General features: G+C 42.2%; 1 protein-coding gene across 7 annotated transcripts in view; it reads left to right on the plus strand.

Moving 5' to 3' along the window:
- The first annotated feature begins 77 nt into the window (after window positions 1-77).
- KIAA0319L (KIAA0319 like) overlaps window positions 78-19183 on the plus strand; it is a 90991-nt gene continuing 71885 nt past the window's right edge. The window contains exons 1-3 of one of the 7 annotated variants that reach the window (XM_032361594.1): window positions 78-183; window positions 2070-2247; window positions 3244-3413. In XM_032361594.1, coding sequence (XP_032217485.1) covers window positions 2204-2247; window positions 3244-3413 — 214 coding nt within the window. In that variant the 5' untranslated portion in view covers window positions 78-183; window positions 2070-2203. Of the gene's footprint in view, window positions 184-326; window positions 523-2069; window positions 2248-2667; window positions 3114-3243; window positions 3414-19183 lie in introns of those variants that run through there. The other 6 variants (XM_032361597.1, XM_032361596.1, XM_032361598.1 and 3 more) reach the window with 6 other exon arrangements.

Consider the following 19183-nt stretch of genomic DNA (forward strand, 5'->3'; position numbering starts at 1 on the left):
ACTTCAGGCTCTGGCCAATGGCACGCCTGGGCGCTAAGCCGTAGGGGGTGCTGCCGTTGCCGCCATCTTGGTTGTGGGTATTGCCCGAGTCCAGGGCCTGGGGCTCGCGGAGGGCAGGCGGAGGAGCAGACTTCCTGTGGAGAGCGGGAGGAGACTGCCTGGGGGGTCCAGGTTCCTTCGCTCGTGCGTAGTTCTGTCCCTCAGCACTGCCCCTCCTCCCCCTCCGGCTCGCGGCTGGACTTGAGCTTCCGGGGAGGGGGGTGCTCGGGAGGGCTGGTTAGCATTTAGAGTGTATTTCCGGGTTGAGCCCGGGAGGTGGGAGGAGGCGGCGTTTCCGGCCGCGGTCGCTGTCCTGGGAGGCTGAGGCGAGAGGGAGCTGTCCGGGTGGGGAGCCCGCACTACCTTCTTCCTTTTCCTCCGCCTCCGGGTGAGGGGAGCGAAGGTTGGGGCCCCGACCCCATGGACCGGGAGGAGGCGGAGGCCGCCGAGAGCCGGGGCCCTGCTGTGTGGCCCTGAGCCCCGGTAGGTGGCCGGGGGCGGCTGGCTGCCAGGCCAAGGACCACGAGCTCAGGGGAGGGGCAAGCGGGACGGGCTATTTCTGAGGGTGCGCTGACCGGGTGTTGGGACCCGGAGGTGGCGCTCCTGGCCCGGCTAGGGCAGCCAGCTGCTTCTGGCTTTTTGCAGGTGCGGAGCTGGAGTCCCAGGCCAAACCCCGCTTCTCTCGGGCCCGGGCCTGGTCACGCAGCATCCTTCATCCCTTGACAGACTGACCGGTCTCGGGGCACCGCTGTCCTTCCTCCCTCGACTTTGGCAGCCTCGCTCTTAGCCTTAGTCTCTTGTGTTTGGTCTCCTCACCAAGATAGAAAGTTGACGCGGAATAAGGGGGGCGGGGCTGAGCACGGCGGGTAAATTACCCTGCGAAACCTGCCTTATTCCGGATTTAGAAAATTATTCCCCACGGAGGGGTTCTGTGGTGTCTGCATTGAGCACAAAGGTGAAAAGCAGGAAGTCAAAAGAGAAAACCTCAGGCGATTCTAGGAATGCTTTTCCTTCTCTCGCCTCCTGGTGCTTGTGCTCAACCGACCATAGATGCAGTTAGTGTAGAGCATTAGCTGACTGTCCTTGTGCTTTCTTCTGTGATTAACAGCCTGGGAGCTGGGAACAAACTGGAAAGACGGCCTCCCAGAACAATCTGTTCATTTTTCCAGCTATTTGGAAAACAATGTCTGCAAATATAAGCAGAGTTATTCATGGCAGTCTGTTCTGTAACTTTCCCAAATATCTTGAGACTTTTTTTTTTTTAAAAGAGCTTTATTCTTGATTACTCATACCAACTGAATAGGCTGTTTCAGACTTGCTCTGTCGTTGTTCAAACATATCTTATCGCTGTGTACATAAATGGAGTTCCACGTATGTAGCTGACAGACTGAACTATGATACATCCCCCATCAACCTGAAGTATTAAGTAAACATTACCCCCTGCTCTGTCTGAACAGCTGCTGCAACAGAGAGTGCTTTTATTTCGGGTGTACTTGTAACGCCCTAAATGCCAAAACTATTGCAAGCTTTTCTAGATTTTCGTTTGTCAAGTATTGTGGGGGTGTGTTTTCTCTCCCTGGGTTTTTACCCTTTGATTCTATAACAAACCGTTTGGATCTTGGTGATGTGTTGTTCTTGTTTGGATCTTGGTGATGTGTTGTTCTTGCCTCTGGTCAGCAAGGCTTTGAGGACTCTAGCAGTGATTTGTGCCCTTAGGCAATTGTAGATTTCAGAGGCATGGCTGGTTGGGAGTTCACATGAAAAGAACTCTGCCTCTCATGCATGGCTTGTAAGACATTGCACTTCTAATCTGCTTGCTAATTCAATGGTGTTTATTACTCCCATTTTCAAAACCTATTCATTTCTTTTATGCTTCTATCGCCCACCTGTCACGCTATTGATGACAGGTGTTGAGTCACTTTGAGTTTAAAATCCTTTTGTGGTAGGCAGAAATGTGTTGGGTAAGATCTGTACACACACACACACACACTCTCTCTCTCTCTCTCTCTCTCACTGTTCCATCTTGGAAGGCTAGAGAAGTTGCTGGATAGACTTTCTAACTTCGGCTCCATTTCACAATCTCTTGAACATGTCACTGGCCCACACATCTTTCAGCTCCCTGCTCCCTAACATACAACTTCAAAACTACTAGAAATCAGAATGGATGGAAGTGAATGAGGAAGAAGTCCTTCAGATGCTTGAGGCTAGGTGAAGACCTTTTCTTGGGTGGGCTCTACGTCAGTTTTGCAGCTGTCTGTGCATATCTGTGTGTGCATGTGTTTATTTTCTGGTCTTAGTCAGTATTGATACCCAGCCTTTGTGATGCCAGTATCCCTGTATGCAGGCTGCGGTTGGGGGTTGGAGTCATTTGCCACATGTGGGTGACAGGTGCACATTTAGGACAGAAGAATTTGAATTGCTTCTTCAGAACTCAACCAATCTTCATGACATTGCGAAGATTTATATAATAATTTAAACAGTGTAGGGAAGTTGTATAAGACAGATGAAACAGATGAAAATTATTTTTTCTCTGGAAGGGACCTAAATTATTGGCTCCTAGATTCTGGAATAGCCAGAATAATATCTAGCACATAGTAAGGGCTGTGCAAATATCTGTTGAGTGTACCTATGAAATCAAGTCAGGAATTGCAAATGATTCTAGAGATCAGGGAGGTGACATCGAAGTATAACGTGAATAGATTTTTAAGATCATAGTGGTGGGGCAGTAGTAAATGGGAGAGTGCATGCGTTTCCTAAAGACAGTCACATGAAAATTTTTTTTAAAGCACAGCTAGACAAAACTCTCAGGTGCTCAAATCTGGTAGTCCAAACTCTTCATAGATGATAAGGTGTGTTTGGTCAAAGTCAGAAAGCTCTTAGTGGCAGAACTGGAACTGAAACTCTTTAGGCTGGTGTTTTCCATTCTTCCTCACGGGTGATTTACTGTTAGCTTAGAAAATAATAGAATGTAAAATGTTTCACTTTTACAGTGGATTCATTTCATATCCCTTGCTATGTTTTTATCCTGATAATTACAGGCTTTGTCAAGGCTCAGGTTTAAAATTTACAGGCAGGTATGAACAGTGAAAGACAAACTTGAAATTTCTCTTCCCCCTAATCTGTCACATTTTTTAGCACTCTTCATTTCCAGGAATCAATTATTAATTACTTGGCATATAATTTCTTCTCTTTCTGTCTTTATAGTGAATTGGTTCCGCCTGTCTGGAAGGCCATGGAGAAGAGGCTGGGAGTCAAGCCAAGCCCTGCTTCCTGGATTTTATTGGGATTTTGTTGGCAGATATCCGTGAAATGGTTGAGAAGCCTATACCTGTTTTATACTTGCTTCTGCTTCAGTGCTCTGTGGTTGTCAACAGGTACCATTTTCTTTATATAGATTTAAGATAAAAGGGCACTTTGTGTGAATCTTTCTGTTCATATTAAAGACAAGTAGGAGGCAGAAAAGTAATCTGCTAATTGACAGAAATGGTCATCCTTTGTGTTTTAAGATTTTATTTATTTATGTGTCAGAGAGAGAGAGAGAGCACAAGCAGGGGAAGCAGAAGGCAGAGGAAGAAGAAGGCTCCCTACTGAGCAAGGATCCCAATGGGGGACTTGATGTGGGGCTCAATCCCAGGACCCTGGGATCAGGACCTGAGCCGAAGGCAGATGCTTAACCAACTGAGCCACCCAGGAGTATGAATGGTCATCGTTTTGGTGGACACTTAGTTTGTTGGGTTTATTTGTTTTGGAAGCACAATTAAAATTGGGTTCTTTTTTGTAAAGGGGGATTGGTGTGATCGTTTTAAGATTTGGAGAAGATGTAAATGAAGAGAAAAATATTTGAAAGTTGGAAAGACCTGAGTTCTGGAGCTGGATGTTTCTACTTACTATGAAAACTTGAGCAAGTTACCGATTATCTGTAAAGAAGGATAAGATTTACCTTATAGTTCGATATGAGAGACACTGTAATTAAAGTGTGTTGTACAGCCCTGTGAAAATAGGTGCTCAGTAAATGATTCTTTGCTTCCTTTCCTTTCCTAAAGTAATCTTCACTTGTAAAAGAATGCTTTCTTCCTAGAGATTATTTCGCCAAGCTAGAACCTATTGCCAGGAAAGAGTGTGAAGAAGTCCTCTTTCTTTCTGTCATTTTTTTCCTTTCAATTCTTCTTTTGACATTGTTCTTTGCAGAGTATGGAATGTGAGAGAAGAGCAGTTTCAGAAAGACTTCACAGTATGCTGCCATTCTGGGCAGTGACAAAGCTTTGTGTTGTCAAGTCCACTGTCTGGGATTGCTGATCAGCCTTTTGGCTCCTGTGATTCCAAAGATTTCTGTTGCTTTTCCAAAGGAATTGGTGGTCGTGATCTAGAGAATCAAGTAATGATTGTATCATCAAGTAATTACTGTAACATCAGCTTTGGGTTTTTGTTGTCTTGCAGTGGTGGTTGATGATTGCATAATTATAGCAGTGGAAATTGCAGTTGACAGAAAGCTGACCTAAATGTTTTTTTACCCAGATGATGCTTTGCTGGGACAGCTAACTATTTCAGGCCAACATTTTATGTAAGATCATTTGAGTTAAATAAGTAACTGATTTAGCACTATCAGAGTAGGAAAATTGCATTTTTTGAAGAGTACCTACCAAATACCAGGCCCTTGGTTATAAACATTACATAGCTTATCTCACTTAATCCTCACAATAATCCTAAAACAGGTAGTTTTAGTCTCATTTTATACATAAAGAAATTGAGGCCCAGAGAGGCAAAATGACTTGACCAGGATCACACGGCAAGAACACTATAAAGCCAGGAATCTAAATCCAGGTCTGTTCACTCAGTAGCCTGTGCTCTTTTTCTTTGGCTACTATGCCTTCCAACCACAGGTAGTCTTTCGGAGGACCAAAGATAGTTTTTTACACTGAACCATGATGAGCAGTTTGTTATTTGAGGAATTCCACCTAGAGGGGAGGGAGAAGCATTTCTGAGTGTTTCTGTATTTGTAGTCAGTAGCACTTGGTTAAACAGAATACTGTGGGCTTACTGGGCTAGGCTTTAGTATCCCCTCGGCTTGGTGCTTAAAAACAGCAACGGTGAGCAGCCTGAGTATAGAAGTGCAAAAGTGGTGTTATTAGGAGTGGTTCTGGTGGGGATTAGATTGTACCGCTTTCATTTTAGAGATGTTTGGAGCTTCTGCCATGGGAGAACCAAGAAACCATGTGTGTTCAAACTGAGGGAACATGCAGGTAACACAAGACAGACAGATTTGTTATGTATTTTAATTTATCAGGACTTTTTCACATCAGTTTCTTAACAAACTTAGTATCTTAATAGAAAAAATGAATAAATGACATACAAAGAGAGAAAAAAGATACATACAGGTAGTATCATAAATAAGAAATTAAAATGATGTATAAGCATTTATAAATGTACATTCTCATTACTAACCAAAGAACTGCAGATTAATTTTATTTTTAATTGAGTAATCGCGGTGCCCAGTGTGCGGGTCAAACTCACAATCCCAAGATCAGGAGTCCTATGTTCCACCAACTGAGCCAGCCAGGTGCCCCGGTGAACCACAGATTAAAATGAGAGATCTTTTTTTAGCTTATCATATTGATGAGGATCAAAGTAAATATATTTAATGCTGTCTAGTGGTGATGTGGTTACCCTCATACTGTGCTGGGAAGTTTGAATAGAGAACTTTTGACATAAATATCGAGATCCTTAAAAAGTTAGTATCTTTTGGGGGCGCCTGGGTGGCTCAGTGGGTTAAAGCCTCTGCCTTCGGCTCAGGTCATGATCCCAGGGTCCTGGGATCGAGCCCCACGTTGGGCTCTCTGCTCAGCAGAGAGCCTGCTTCTCTCTCTCTGCCTGCCTCTCTGCCTACTTGTGATCTCTGTCTATCAAATAAATAAAATAAAATCTTAAAAAAAAAAAAGTTAGTATCTTTTGACCTGGTAATTGCCCTTTTAGGAGTTTATCTCAAGGATATATTTTAGATGGTTGTAAATGAGAAGAGTCATTTATTCTACACTGGAAAACATTGCCACAACCTGTCAGGAGCGTGGCACGCCACATGCGAAATATTATCGAACTTCAAAATTCACAGTTTAGAAGAATAAGTACCTGGGAGATGCTCTTTTGTTTTTGTTTTTTTTGAAAGACTTTATATATTTATTTGACAGAGACCACAAGACCACACGTAGGCAGAGAGGCAGGCAGAGAGATAGAGGAGGAAGCAGGCTTCCTGCTGAGCAGAGAGCCCGATGCGGGGCTCGATCCCAGGACACTGAGATCATGACCTGAGCTGAAGGCAGAGGCTTTAACCCACTGAGCAACCCAGGCGCCCCATGCTCTTAATGTTCAGTGATAAAAGCAGGATATACAACTGCACATTCATGATGGTGCCCATTTTTGAAAAGAGAAAATATACTTTTATATAACAGAAAGTCTGAAACAGGAATTAAATAAATTAGTTTGTATATTTTTTGAGTGGTAGAATTACCATTATTATCTCTATACAGTTTCTGTGTTTTCCAGATCTTTTTTCTGTGTACATGTATAACTTTTTTTTAATAAGGGGCAGGGGAAGCCTACCTGAAATCTGAAAAAGCAACAACAGAATAATAGCAGCAAAAACCTGACGTTGACAGCCTGAGTCGGTATTATCTCCTTGTGAGTTTGTTCAGTTTTTACCCGAGCTCTTGGGTTTTCTCTAATAAAATACGTTCTTTATTGTTTGCTGTTATCATTTAGCTTATGGATTATATGGATTATTCCTGAAAAACTAACCATAATAAGGCAGCTTTCTTGTTATTTCTGTTTACCTCTTGGCAGTTTATGCCATCACTAGCAGAACCCCAGCCACCCACTGACTTACGTATAGTGGGCTGCTGCTTCTTTTTTTTTAAAATCTTTTTATTTATTTATTTGACTTTTTAAAAAATCTTTTATTTATTTATTTGACAGAGAGAGAGAGAGATCACAAGTAGGTGGAGAGGGGGAAGCAGGCTCCCTGATGAGTAGAGAGCCTGATGTGGGGCTCAATCCCAGGACCCTGAGATCATGACCTGAGCTGTAGGCAGAGGCTTAACCCACTAAGCCACCCAGGCGCCCCATAGTGGGCTTCTTTTTAATTTCAACTTCTGGGTTTGGTACTGAAACCCACTGCTAAAAAGCAGTGATTATAATTTGTCTGACAAAAGTTGCTCTATGTTTTCATTAGGGACCTTTGAATCACTGTTTTTCTTTTTCTTTTTTTTTTTTTTTTTAAGATTTTATTTATTTATTTGAGAGAGAGACAGTGAGAGAGAGCATGAGCAAGGAGAAGGTCGGAGAGAGAAGCAGACTCCGCATGGAGCTGGGAGCCCGATGCGGGACCCGATCCCAGGACTCCGGGATCATGACCTGAGCCGAAGGCAGTCGTCCAACCAACTGAGCCACCCAGGCGTCCCGAATCACTGTTTTTCTATTTAATGTTATTGTTAAATGGCTTAAAAGTAGCATTTTGGACTTGGGGATTATCTGCAGGTGAAAGTGAGGTGACACCAAGAATTTGGAAATTCCTGCAATAGATATCAGCTTCTTAAGGGCAGACGTTTTGCCTGTTTTACCTACACTGGGTATTCCCAGTAGGTACCAAGCGCTTGGCAGATAGTAGGTGCACCATAAAAATGTTTGTCGACTGAATAAATTATGAAGTTAGAAATAAGGGAATTGTCCTTTGAAAATTAAACTGTCATGTGAGAGGTAAAACTTAAAATTAACACACTCAGAACAGAGGTACATGAAGGTACCTTAAGGAGATACAGTGCCTTTGAGAGAAACAAGATCTGATTTAAGTATTCACAAATATGTTAACATAGCTAAAGAAAGAATATGTACATCTCCAGAGTTCTGTCTGCATGTGTGTGGGAGGTGAGAGGGCCTGAACCAGCATTGGAAACCTAAGCCATGGAGATTTACAGAGGCTCCTATAAGCTGAAAGCTAACAACTGGCTCTGAACACTCTCACTGCCATTCCCCTGCTGCTGGGAGGTAGACTACACAGTTAGTTAATAAGTAAGTTCTGAGAAGTATTCAGTTCAGAACGAGTGTTTTGAGAACTCACTAGTAGTCTGGTCCTAGGTTAGACATGCAAGTAATAAAGATCAGAACAACACAGTACAGCACTTCCTGCCCTGGAAGAACTCCCAGTTCCCTGAGGGAGATGGACGTTAAAGACCTGTGCCGTGGTAGGTAAAAAGGCAGAGGGATGCAGTGCTGTTCTCTGTCCCCTTCCAGAGGATGCACTGCACTTCGTAATTATTTTTCCCTCATCCCTTGTCAGCTTGTTCCTTCAATGTTTTATTCTTCACGGTTCTGTTTCTTTCTACTCTTTCTTGTCTCACTCTTGTGTGTTTCCCTCAGGCAACCTCATTTTTTCCGCATAACTGTAACCCCTGTGCTCTCGACTCCCAAATTCATAGCTATTCGTTTACTCCTTTCCAGAGCACACAGCCACCTGTATGTCACATTTTTCCAATTGGATGTCTCACGGTTACCTCTAACTTAATGTATCAAGACCAAACCTGTGGTCCTTGACCCCTCTTTCTGCTGTATTCCGTACAGCAGTGAAGAGACCACCTCCACTTGCGTTCTGATGTAGAAATCCCTGAGTCATTGCACACTCCTTTCTCTCCTCCATGTTAGAATCACTGTTCCTAGAGTCCCATCTCATGCCTCCATGCAGAGCATTCTGTTGCTCGGCATATGCCATTACTGTTCTCATTGATGGAGTCTGATTCAGGTAAACATAAGCTCTTTTCTGACATGTTCCCTGAGGTCCTTGGTTTGAACTTACTTTTTAATGTTCTCATAGAGTCTGTACATCTTTCTTACACTATGCTATACTGTGGGGTTTTAGGCTGTGTTGAGGAGAGGTCCAGAGGAGGTCTTGCTCTAAAGTGTAGTCCTTAGTCCTAAGGTGAGGCCTTTCTGGTGTCTGCTAGTCTGAGGTGTGATTTCTTCACTCTGACAGAGTCAAATTCCAGATGCTCTTATTCCTGCCCCCAGCACTGCCTGACCTCTGGTGATTCTGTTTCCCTCTCAGCGCTGTAGCATCTACTATCTAATAAACCTCAGGTCTTGCCCGGTGCCTTTACATTCCAGCCCTCAGGCTGGCAGGGGACCTTCCCAGAGGACTTCTGGGGCTCCCTCTTCTCACAGCTCCTTCCTCTCCAGTGTCTCACCTCTCCAGTTCTAGCCAAATTTAGAACTCGGCTTCCGGGCTCAGTGAGGCCCCTGTGTTCTCTTTGGGTTCCAGCTTTCAGTGCCATGGTTGGGAAGTTGTCCCTTAACAGAGAACTGGGCAGTTGTAGGCCTCAGGTCAAGTTTCCCCTCTCTCGGGGATTGCAGCCTTGCACTGCCTGTCATCTCCTGACGAAAAGCACTTGTATATTCTCTCTAGTTCTGTAATTATTTATGGTAGGTATTGGGTCTGATACCAGGTATGCCAAGGAGTAACCTCTGTTCTAAGTCAGTAGCTTAAGTAATCCTAGCAGATGTGGCTGGAAGCAGATGGCTACTATGATTGATCACTTACGTGTCTCCTTCATTAAACTGTCTTAATCATAGTTACATAGCTAGCATTTCGCACATAGTAGGTGGCAGTAAGGTTTGTTGGGTTAACCTAAAGATAATGCTGGAAATAGCACCATGTTGGAATATACACGTTGAGGAGAATTGTTCTTTCCTACTCTGTTTTTGTATCGTGGCTCATTAAATGGGCACTTCACTTCCCAGGAGGGAACAGAAGCTGGAAGGTCATTTTTGCTCTTTTTTCTACCTTTTCTCTGGTTCTCTCCCTGAAGAGAGGAGTGCTTTTTTCTGATTGGTGAGGTTGGAAAAGAATCCTGTTGTATGGAATGGCCAGTCTTCAGGATTGGCATGCGTTCTCTCCCTGCCATGCTCTAACTGGTCTGCCCATGCCCAAACAGCCTGCATGTGTCCATTTGGCTAAGCTTAATTAAGTACTGGAAAGCCCATTTGTGACTGTACATCTAAGCTATGTTCTCCAGTCACCTTACTTACCACTTATAGAGATCATATATATATATATGTATATATATATATATATATTTTTTAATCTTAGGGAGCACACATGTGAGCAAGAGTGTATGTGGGGGTAGGGGGCAGAGAGGGAAGAGAATCTTAAGCACAGCCTGTGTTGAGGATAGAACCCAATGCTGGGCTTGATCTCACAACCCTGTGATCATGACCCGAGTTGAAACAAGTCAGATGCTTAACCGACTGTGCCACCCCGGCACCCCTGTAAAGATATTTTGATCTCCATTTATCTCAGCCATGTTTTTTTAAAATTTTTTTTTATTTTCTAAGTAATCTCTACACCCAACGTGGGGCTTGAACTCAAAATCCCAAGATCAAGAGTTGCATGCTATACTGACTGAGGCAGCCAGGCACCCCTGCTATATTTTATTTTTAATTTAGTCCCAAACTCAGGGTAGGATGGGACAAAGACAGCTCCTAGCTTAGCAAAAAGTCTTTTCTCCACTAGTTGCCGTTCTCTTTCTGTTCTCCTAACTGCCACGATTTGCCCCTCGCAGACAGAAAACACCTGAACTCACTTTCCTCCTTTGCCTCTACTCTTTGGTTGTACTTTGACGGCTATAATACCAGACAGACCAAATGGTATCTTTTTCTTTTAAGAGAGTAATATATTTTGACCACACATTGGTCTGATATTTAGGAGAATAGCATTTTCAGGCGACTTTTTAGGGGGCATTATATCTCTGCTCTTTTTGCTGGGTACCTGATTTAAGGTGGATGACTAATGGAGTAGATCTCATAACGATGAGCCTTCAGCAGGAACTTTCTCCTGCCAAACTGTCCTATATTCTTAACTATATTGCAGTACAGGAAGGTGATAAATTATTAATACTAAATCTGTCTCCTCAGATTGTAGGATAATGACATGAGTACATGGCAGCTGGGGAAAGGTAGAGTTTTTTGGTTGTTAACACAAATCGTGCAGGCTTTTTGATTCTAAAATTCAGCGAGCATTAAGCAAGCCTTTGGGATCTTGTTATATCACAATTTAATTGACCTAAGACCAGTGAAAATCCTCTAAAATTAACCTTTCTCCCAATGAAGAAGTAATTGTGTCTTGCTTAGACACTCTTCAGTAAAAGATAATCATCTTAAGTCTTGCTCTGTATCTTGGAGTATAATTTTGGTGAGTACTTTTTGCCCTTCAGAAACATAATGCAAACACAAATGTATTTCCTACCTTGTGTGAAGTGAAGAGGGATAAGAAAATGGCATAATTGGGCAGTAAATCCAATGTGATTTAAAAACTGTCTGAAGTGGACTTGCCTCAGGAATTCCTCAAGGGAGGGAATAATAAAAGTGGAGGAATTTATAAAAACAAAATAACAATTGCAGGGCCAAAGCAAGCCTTTTGGCTTATTTTGGAAATTGCATAAAAGTCTTACTAATTGGAACGGCTTCCAATTCATGGTATCGTGTGAAATTGGTAGGAATGTGATTGAGAACTGTGTGTGTGGTTTGTGTTTAGACATCTCAGATGAGTAGTGTTGAAAAGTTTGGGTCAAAATGCTTAGCTCTTGGTTTGAGGGCCTGCCTTTTTAGCTTTCTTTCTGATCCTTCATCCAAGAGCTTTGTTAAGAAAAGTCAGCTTATGTGGTTAAGATCCTTGAGCCACTTTTGATTTCAGACAGCCATGGATAAATTTTAGAAAGAAGTTGCAAGAATGGGGCTTGACTACCTACCTAGTCATCAGCTGAGTCCTGGTTCTCTTATATATGGGGTGGTGTTACTGAAACCCACCTTTCATCAGGTTTCTCATCTACAAAATGAGAATGACAGTACCTCTCAAAGGATTGTTGTGAGGATTAAATAAAATGTTCACACAAATATTTTACCTACACCCAGGTGCATAAATAACAATTCAGCAAATGTTAACAGTAGTCATTATAAAATGATAATGTAAAATCCTGTTTGGTTTAACTCTTGTCTAACCCCGAGATGACTCAGTGGGCAGCAGGTTTGAGTTCTCTGCTAGCTTCTTGAACCTCCACCAAGTGGATCTCCATTCCTACATTTTTAGAAGTAGAATGCAGGTAGGCAGCTGGCCTTTCTGCACTGTTAGGAAAAGGAAACCATCATTCATATCCCTGTATAGACCTGTTGTTGGTTGACAGGATGAGTTCTGTTGTCTGTTTTCCATATTTAAAACACGCCACTGAGGAACATGACATTTATTTCCTCCTTCAGCCAGGGATACTTTTTCTCTGGAACAGAACTCTGTTCTGCTCTCATGACACTACCTGGCCCTCAGCCCCGATTCACTGTCCCCCAAAATGATGATGTTCCGTGCTTGGTAAGGCCTTGTGCTAGGCCTGGTTATTGCTTTGACTGAGGCTGATCCAATAGCACATTTGGATTTTGTGTCAGAAGTAGCTTGCCAGAGTTAGTCCCTTCCTTTGAAACCCATTTATTGCGTACCTATAATCCTAGACATTAGAAATGCGGTGGTGAGTAAGGCAGACATGGTCTCTGTGCTCCTGGAGCTTGCAGTGTGTTGATTCCTTTGCAATTCCTAGGGGACAGAAAAATCTCTTTGGAAGGGATGATGTTATTATTGGTATCAAGAGTCCCTTGGAAGAGGCTGATGTCTCCCTGGGGTCCCAGGGTAATTCAGTGACCGAGGAGACCCAGTCTTCTTTGCAAAATCCTAGAAATGTAGGAGACTAGGCAATCTGATGTCTGGCTTCAATAGAGTAATCTTCTGCTAAGAATTGTGTAGGTGAAGCCCCTGTCTACAATACAGTATATTTCCAGCTCTCCTTTCAATCTAGCTACTCTCTCCACCAGTGTCCCCTGATAAGCGGTGAGGGTGGTTATCTCGAGATTTGGGGAATGGTGACAGCTGCAGCCTTTGTCCCTAACTTGGAAGTGTTTGTCCTCTGGTGACTTCATAATAAATATTAGATATACCCAGCCAGGCAGCTCTTGAAACTCTTTTCTGTGTCAGTGTGCTCCTGTCTTTTTGGCATCAGGGTGGTTACTCAGGCCGTCTGGTGAATGGTTCCCATGCCTAGTATCAGGCAAGCACTGAATCCTACAAATTCTGAACTTCTCTGGTTAATCACAAAAAAACTGTAAAATACCCTAAGATAAGCAAGAGTTAAGAATGTCCCTGAATGGTGCATTAACCCTCACAGACACTTCTAGGAGAAACAAAAGCATAGAGGAATGCTGGCCAAGCCCTGTTCGAAACCCCACCGACTGCAGACAGCTGCTGCCATGGTGAGTGCCCAGTGTCACTCATCCTGTTCCCCTTCTCAAACCCTCCCAGTGAATGACAGGATTTTTAGGAATGCTGTCTTTCTTCCAACTGGCTTAACATTATGCTTTGATTCTAATCCAGCAGCACATTTGCGTTTGAAATAAATGTGTGCTCACGGATTCTCTCTCTCTCACTTTTAGGTAATAAAGGGAATGACTGGTATAATCAGACCTGGGAGATGGCGTGTTTATATTGATCTGGTTTTCCTTCTCTCCTCTAATTTCAGGTTCAGGCTTAAATTTTTGAAAGGACTGGCTTTTAAAAGAAATGGCTCTTCTGTTTGCGTCTCTCTCTCTGTGTGTATATGTGTATGTGTGTGTGTGTGTGTGAGAGAGAGAGAGAGAGAGAGAGAGAGATACAGCTCCATGTTTATTGTCTTTAACTGGGGGCAACCTGCATCAGCTGGAGGCTTACGGAAGTGAGCCAGTAAAATGAGTGAGTCTTCATCAGAATAAATAGAGAAGCTGAAGAGCCTGATTCCATTTCAGAAAGTTGAGTAATCTGCGTCCTGCTGGGTCAGTCTGTGGCTTTTTGCAGGAAGCAAAACAGCCCCAAGTGCAGAAGCAGTGCCTCGCTCTCTCTACCTGTGCGTTCTATTCCCTCAGTCTCTAACTGCTTCTTTTCAAAACCGCTCTCAGCTGCGCTCTCCAGAGTATTCCTATCAGTCGCACCCCGACATTTCTCACAATGCACTTTTCAACTAACAGGGTGAATTTTCCCGTTACCTCGTCTGTGAAAGGTTAAAGGGAGGGCTTGGCTTCTAAGCTCAGGTAAGCGGACCTTGAGCAGGGTCATTTGCCAGGGATGGTCGAGCAGAAGCAAAAGTTGTCTGGCCTTTCCACAGAGACTTTCGCTGACAAGCACACCCTCCTTTCCTTTCCACGCTGTTTTGATGGAGCTGTTTCGCCTCCACTTTTTCATATTTCATGTGGGGGTTGCTGCCTTGGCAGCATGGCTGCCTCTGTCAGTGGGGAGGAAGAGGTGAAGAGCGAAGGCCATGTGTATGGTGTGTTTTCAAGAGTTTTTCTATGTGTCTGTGGGGGGTGGTGGTGGAGAGAGAGAGAATGTGTGTGTGTGTGTCTGCTAGTCACACACATTTGGATATCCTTACTGTCCTGCCCAGAACTAATGTCACTTTTGAAGCAGCAGAGTAATATTGCTGGTTTACAGATGATGCTAAGGAAAGGCCAGTGTCTCTGTGGCTCCAGGGAGTCCATACTGTGTCATTTGGTAGTGAGAAGTGTTGACCATCTTGCCCCAATTTTTATTTCTGTCAGTAGAATGGGTATTATAATGAATTTGAAAATGGAGGTTTAAGAGAAGGATATGTGTAAGTACATGTCTTCAATATGAAGTCTGTTAGGAGCCCCATGACTGCAGTAAATAAACCAAACCGTAGAAATTATCTGAATGTTGGTGCTGCATTATGTTGATGCTTTAACTAGATTACACTCTCCTAATATTTATGATCCCTAGTTCTTTGTATGTGTTGTCTTATATTCAGTGCCTTAAAATATGCTTATTGCATTTTTAATACCTTCTCTAGATTGCTTAATTCAAATCTCCTAATGATAGTTTATATCTAGGTGTTATGTACATACTGTAGATACATACAATTCAGGTCAAAAGACACTGTCCCAAGCTAAATAAAACCTAGTTCCTGGCATCAGAGAGTTCACACTATGAAGGCAGAGATAGATATAGAAACATATAGAAGCATGATAAATTCCAAGATGTGCCATGGGAGCACAAAGAATCGGGCAGGGAAGAGCTGAACCCTGTTCTATAACAGGCTGCTGAGACAAGTGATATTCTAATCCCTTTGAACTTCCTTCTCCCAGAGTCATTTGAAGTGGTTTTTAACCCGCAGAGCTCTTTTCTGTTCTTTATCTCAGAGGGAGAGGTAGAGACGGAGTATGTACAGCTCTGTAAAGTCTAGAGAATAAGAGCCCTGAGAAAATTATTTCTGTACAGATACAGATTGGCTTGGATTTAATTTAAATAAACTGGCTCTCAAAAATTCTAAGAATACTAACTACTCACACAGTTTTGCTTTCATTTACACACAGATGAGAAAGCATCTGTAGCTCTGCATTTTATTTGCTATAAGCAAAAAGTGGTTTAAGATATTTAAGTATTTGAAGCTTGGTTGTATTGAGTCCTCACATGTCCCAGTTCAGCCCACTGCAGGGTGTTTTTTTTTTTTTTTTTAATGACACTTACATAATTCTCCAAAAAGAGAGATTTTTAATGGATAAATTGACATAAACTTTTCCTCTATTGGCCCTATCTGCTGAAATAGCACTTCATGGTTTGCTCCATTATTTTCTTATTTCCTCTCAAGCTTATTGTTATTTTATTTAATTTACATATCTCTGGCACAGTCCTCTAAATGACCTTCTCTTTAGAAAACCAAATCAGCCAGCAAAAAAATTTTAAAAACCTTCCCCCAAAACAAAGCAGTGCTCTGATTCAAGGTTCACTGTGTGGGTTTCCAGAGAAGGTTGGTATGATTGTGATGAATGCAAATAATTTATCAGCCCTGCAGTCAGAGACGGCAGTCAACTGCAGGTTTTTAACGATAACATCTGCAAGTGGTCCATAGAGGGAATTGCTAGGTTCATCACATCAGACCTGGGGGTTTTCTCAATAGAAAAACAGTTTCTTTTTAAAACCACTTTTATGTACAGGCTAGGGTTTATCTGTTATCATTTGATACCTGTGCTTTTTGAGGTACAAAGCCAGTGTTACTTAGAGAGGTGTGGGTTCCTTCATGCTGTGGCTTGGAGGCGTGCTCTTCTTGCTGACAGCATTCTTCAGTCTTTTAGTCATAAGGTGGTGGGAGAAAAAGCGAAGCAGGAGAGTCTGAGTATATTATATGCAGCCATATACCCCCCTAGTTACAGGTTTTTTGGTTTGTTTTTTTTTTTTAATCATTTGCCTCCCATCTGCCTTAAAATATTACAGTTTAATCATTTAATAGTTTAATCATTTGGCTCCAATCTGCCTTTAAATATTATAAGTTTAATCGTTTAATGGTTTAATCATTTGGCTCCAATCTGCCTTTAAATTTTGTAAGGGCCTTGATGACTGGATCATTTTTGGTGACTTTATGGCAGGAGAGCTACTTTCAGCTATACCAGTGTTTTGATTAATACTCTAACTTGCTGCTTGGTTGTGAAAATGGCTTTAGTCTAAACCTTACAGATAGGTCTTTAAAACTTAATAGCAACTGTATCCAGTTAATGCAAACTTTTGATTTTTTTAAGAGTATCAGGTGGACACTAGAGGCATTAGAATTGTGATAGACTGGTTTCCATCTTTTCCACCTAGGTGAGCGAAATTTTGAGTTTTTTCTTTTCCTTCTCGTCACTGCTCAGAAGAAGGAAAATTGAATGGATCTAGATGTCATCTGTGATGAATGGCCATTTGTCTAGGTGAACTGGAAACCATTCTCCACTGTCACTTTGTTCAGAAAGTTCTGTGGTGAAAGCCTGTTTTTCCTGAGTGAGGTGGAGTGACCTAAACTAGCTAGGGAAACAGAAATTTGGTTTGTCCTTTCATGAGTAAAGATTGCTTTGTGATTTGAAAGGATTTTTCAGTTTAGGCAGGAAAGGCTCTTTTCTAAGTGGTTATGTTCGATTCAACAGTCTCTTCTTCCATTTGGCTTTTCTTCTGTGTCTCTTTTGCACATCTCATACCTCCCATTCAGTGCTCTCTTCAGTCTAATTCAGAAAGCTGTTTTCTCATTTCTCAGTGAACTGGGAACTTTGCTTTTCTTTCCTCTCCCTGCTGCATTTTAGCCAAGGAAATTAATTAGTATTAAGGAGCTGATTCAAATGACAACAACTCAGGTAAATCTGTAGTGGAGCTGACATCTTTTGCTAGATTTTGTCAGTTTAAAAAATTGCATAAATTTATTTAAATTTGGGTAAGTGTTTAAACAATTCTTTGAATGCCTTCTATAAGCCAAGTATTTTACTGGGCCAACTAATACAGAAATATGAGAAGCAACCCAGCACTTAAACGGGGAAGAGTATATGAGGTAGCCAAATATGATCCAGTGAAAGAAAATTCTGTGATAGAAGATATGCAGGGAGGGACCCTGGGGTAACAGTTTCCTCAAGGAAGGCTTTCTGGAAAAAGAGATGCCTGTGCTAAAATGAAGTGTAGTAACAACAAAAGTAATGGCAGCTAATATATATCCTGAGCTTTAACTACATGTCAGGCATTGTGTTAAGTACTTTGCATAGCTTACCTTTTTTTATGTCTATAACAACCCTGTGAGTTTAGGTACTGTTATCATTCCTATTTCTACTCGTGAAGAAACCAAGAAAAATGAGCTAAGATGACATGGCTAGTTAAGTTGGCTGCATAGATTCAGACCCAGTCAATCCTATTTCAGGGGCCACAACTTTAAGCTGTGTGGTAGGGAAGATGGGTGAGATAGAATAAGGGTATTGATCCTGATACGGGATTTTCTTTTGGAAACAATTTTTTTTGTTTGTTTTTGTTTGCTTGGTTTTTGTTTTTGCTTTTATTTTGGTTTTTAACTCAGATTTCCAGAAGGTTCTGTATGATCCTCACCTTGGATACTGGGTGTATTTTTTTTTTTTTTCATTAAACCAAGATTAAATGAGGGTGGTTTTCATAGTTCCTTTAACCTGTTAAGTATCAGTATTCTGCCCTAGGTAGGTAGATTAAAAGAACATTTCCTTAATATTGGCATCTTCTACAGAGATGTTATGGTTTTTCTCTTCAGCAATTTGCCATAATCCAGCACCTTAAGACTTCTTTAGTGACAGTGTTTACAGAGAGGATTTTCTCTTTGGAGTGCTTTTTCTTTTTCTTTTTTTTTTAAGATTTTATTTATTTATTTGTCGGAGAGAGCACAAGCAGAGAGAATGGGAGGCAGAAGGAGAAGGAGGCTCCCCACTGAGCAAGGATCCCAGTGTGGGACCCAATCCTAGGACTCTGGGATCATGACCTGAGCCAAAGGCAGACACATAATGGACTGAGCCACCCAGGCGCCCCACTTCAGAATACTCTTAAATCAGAGAAGTGCTCTGGGGCTCAGGTTTTGTGATCACATGGCTGGAAGCTTGTTTTCCATCTAGCAGACCATCAAGAGTTAACATGGATAGTGGCTTTGAGGTATCTTTTGGGCAGCTGGTTCCATGGGGAGTTTGTCTTTCATCAGAATGGTCTTTGGGAAAAATGGAAATGTTACATACAGTCAAGGGAAAGGAGTCAGAACATGGACACAAAGCCTATTGATTCTTATTTAGCAGTTAGTTTAGTTTCAGCAAATCACCTACACCACAACATTTAACAAACTGTGCTCTTAACAAAGCTAGGCACACAGCAAAGGCAATGAATGAATGGTAATTATTTCCTTTTCAAAGGGCTGCTTTGTGAGGCTGCTGCCACCTTTCAGTCTAACCTGTGTGCAGTTGAGGAAAAAGTGTTGGCCCTTTTGAAGGGAGAAAGGGCACCAGTTATTATCAAACTTCACAATACCTGACTGTGCCCTTCAGAGGATTTAGTTACCTCCCCTGCTTTGCTTTCTGAATGTGCTAACCCCCGTGGGAGAGAACTGGTGTGGGGAGTCACTGGAACCATTTTTGTATTTGTTTGTTAGTGGGTGTACAGGTAACAGACATGCTGACAGTCAAAAGGAAAGTGGAGGGTGCCCCCTGAGGTGGTTTGTATTTGAACAGTTCCTGTAAGTTGTTTCAGGATTGATAATATGCCTGCTTGTCTCATTTTCATATGGCA

Source organism: Mustela erminea, chromosome 10, assembly GCF_009829155.1.
Source record: "Mustela erminea isolate mMusErm1 chromosome 10, mMusErm1.Pri, whole genome shotgun sequence".
Lineage (NCBI taxonomy): Eukaryota > Metazoa > Chordata > Mammalia > Carnivora > Mustelidae > Mustela > Mustela erminea.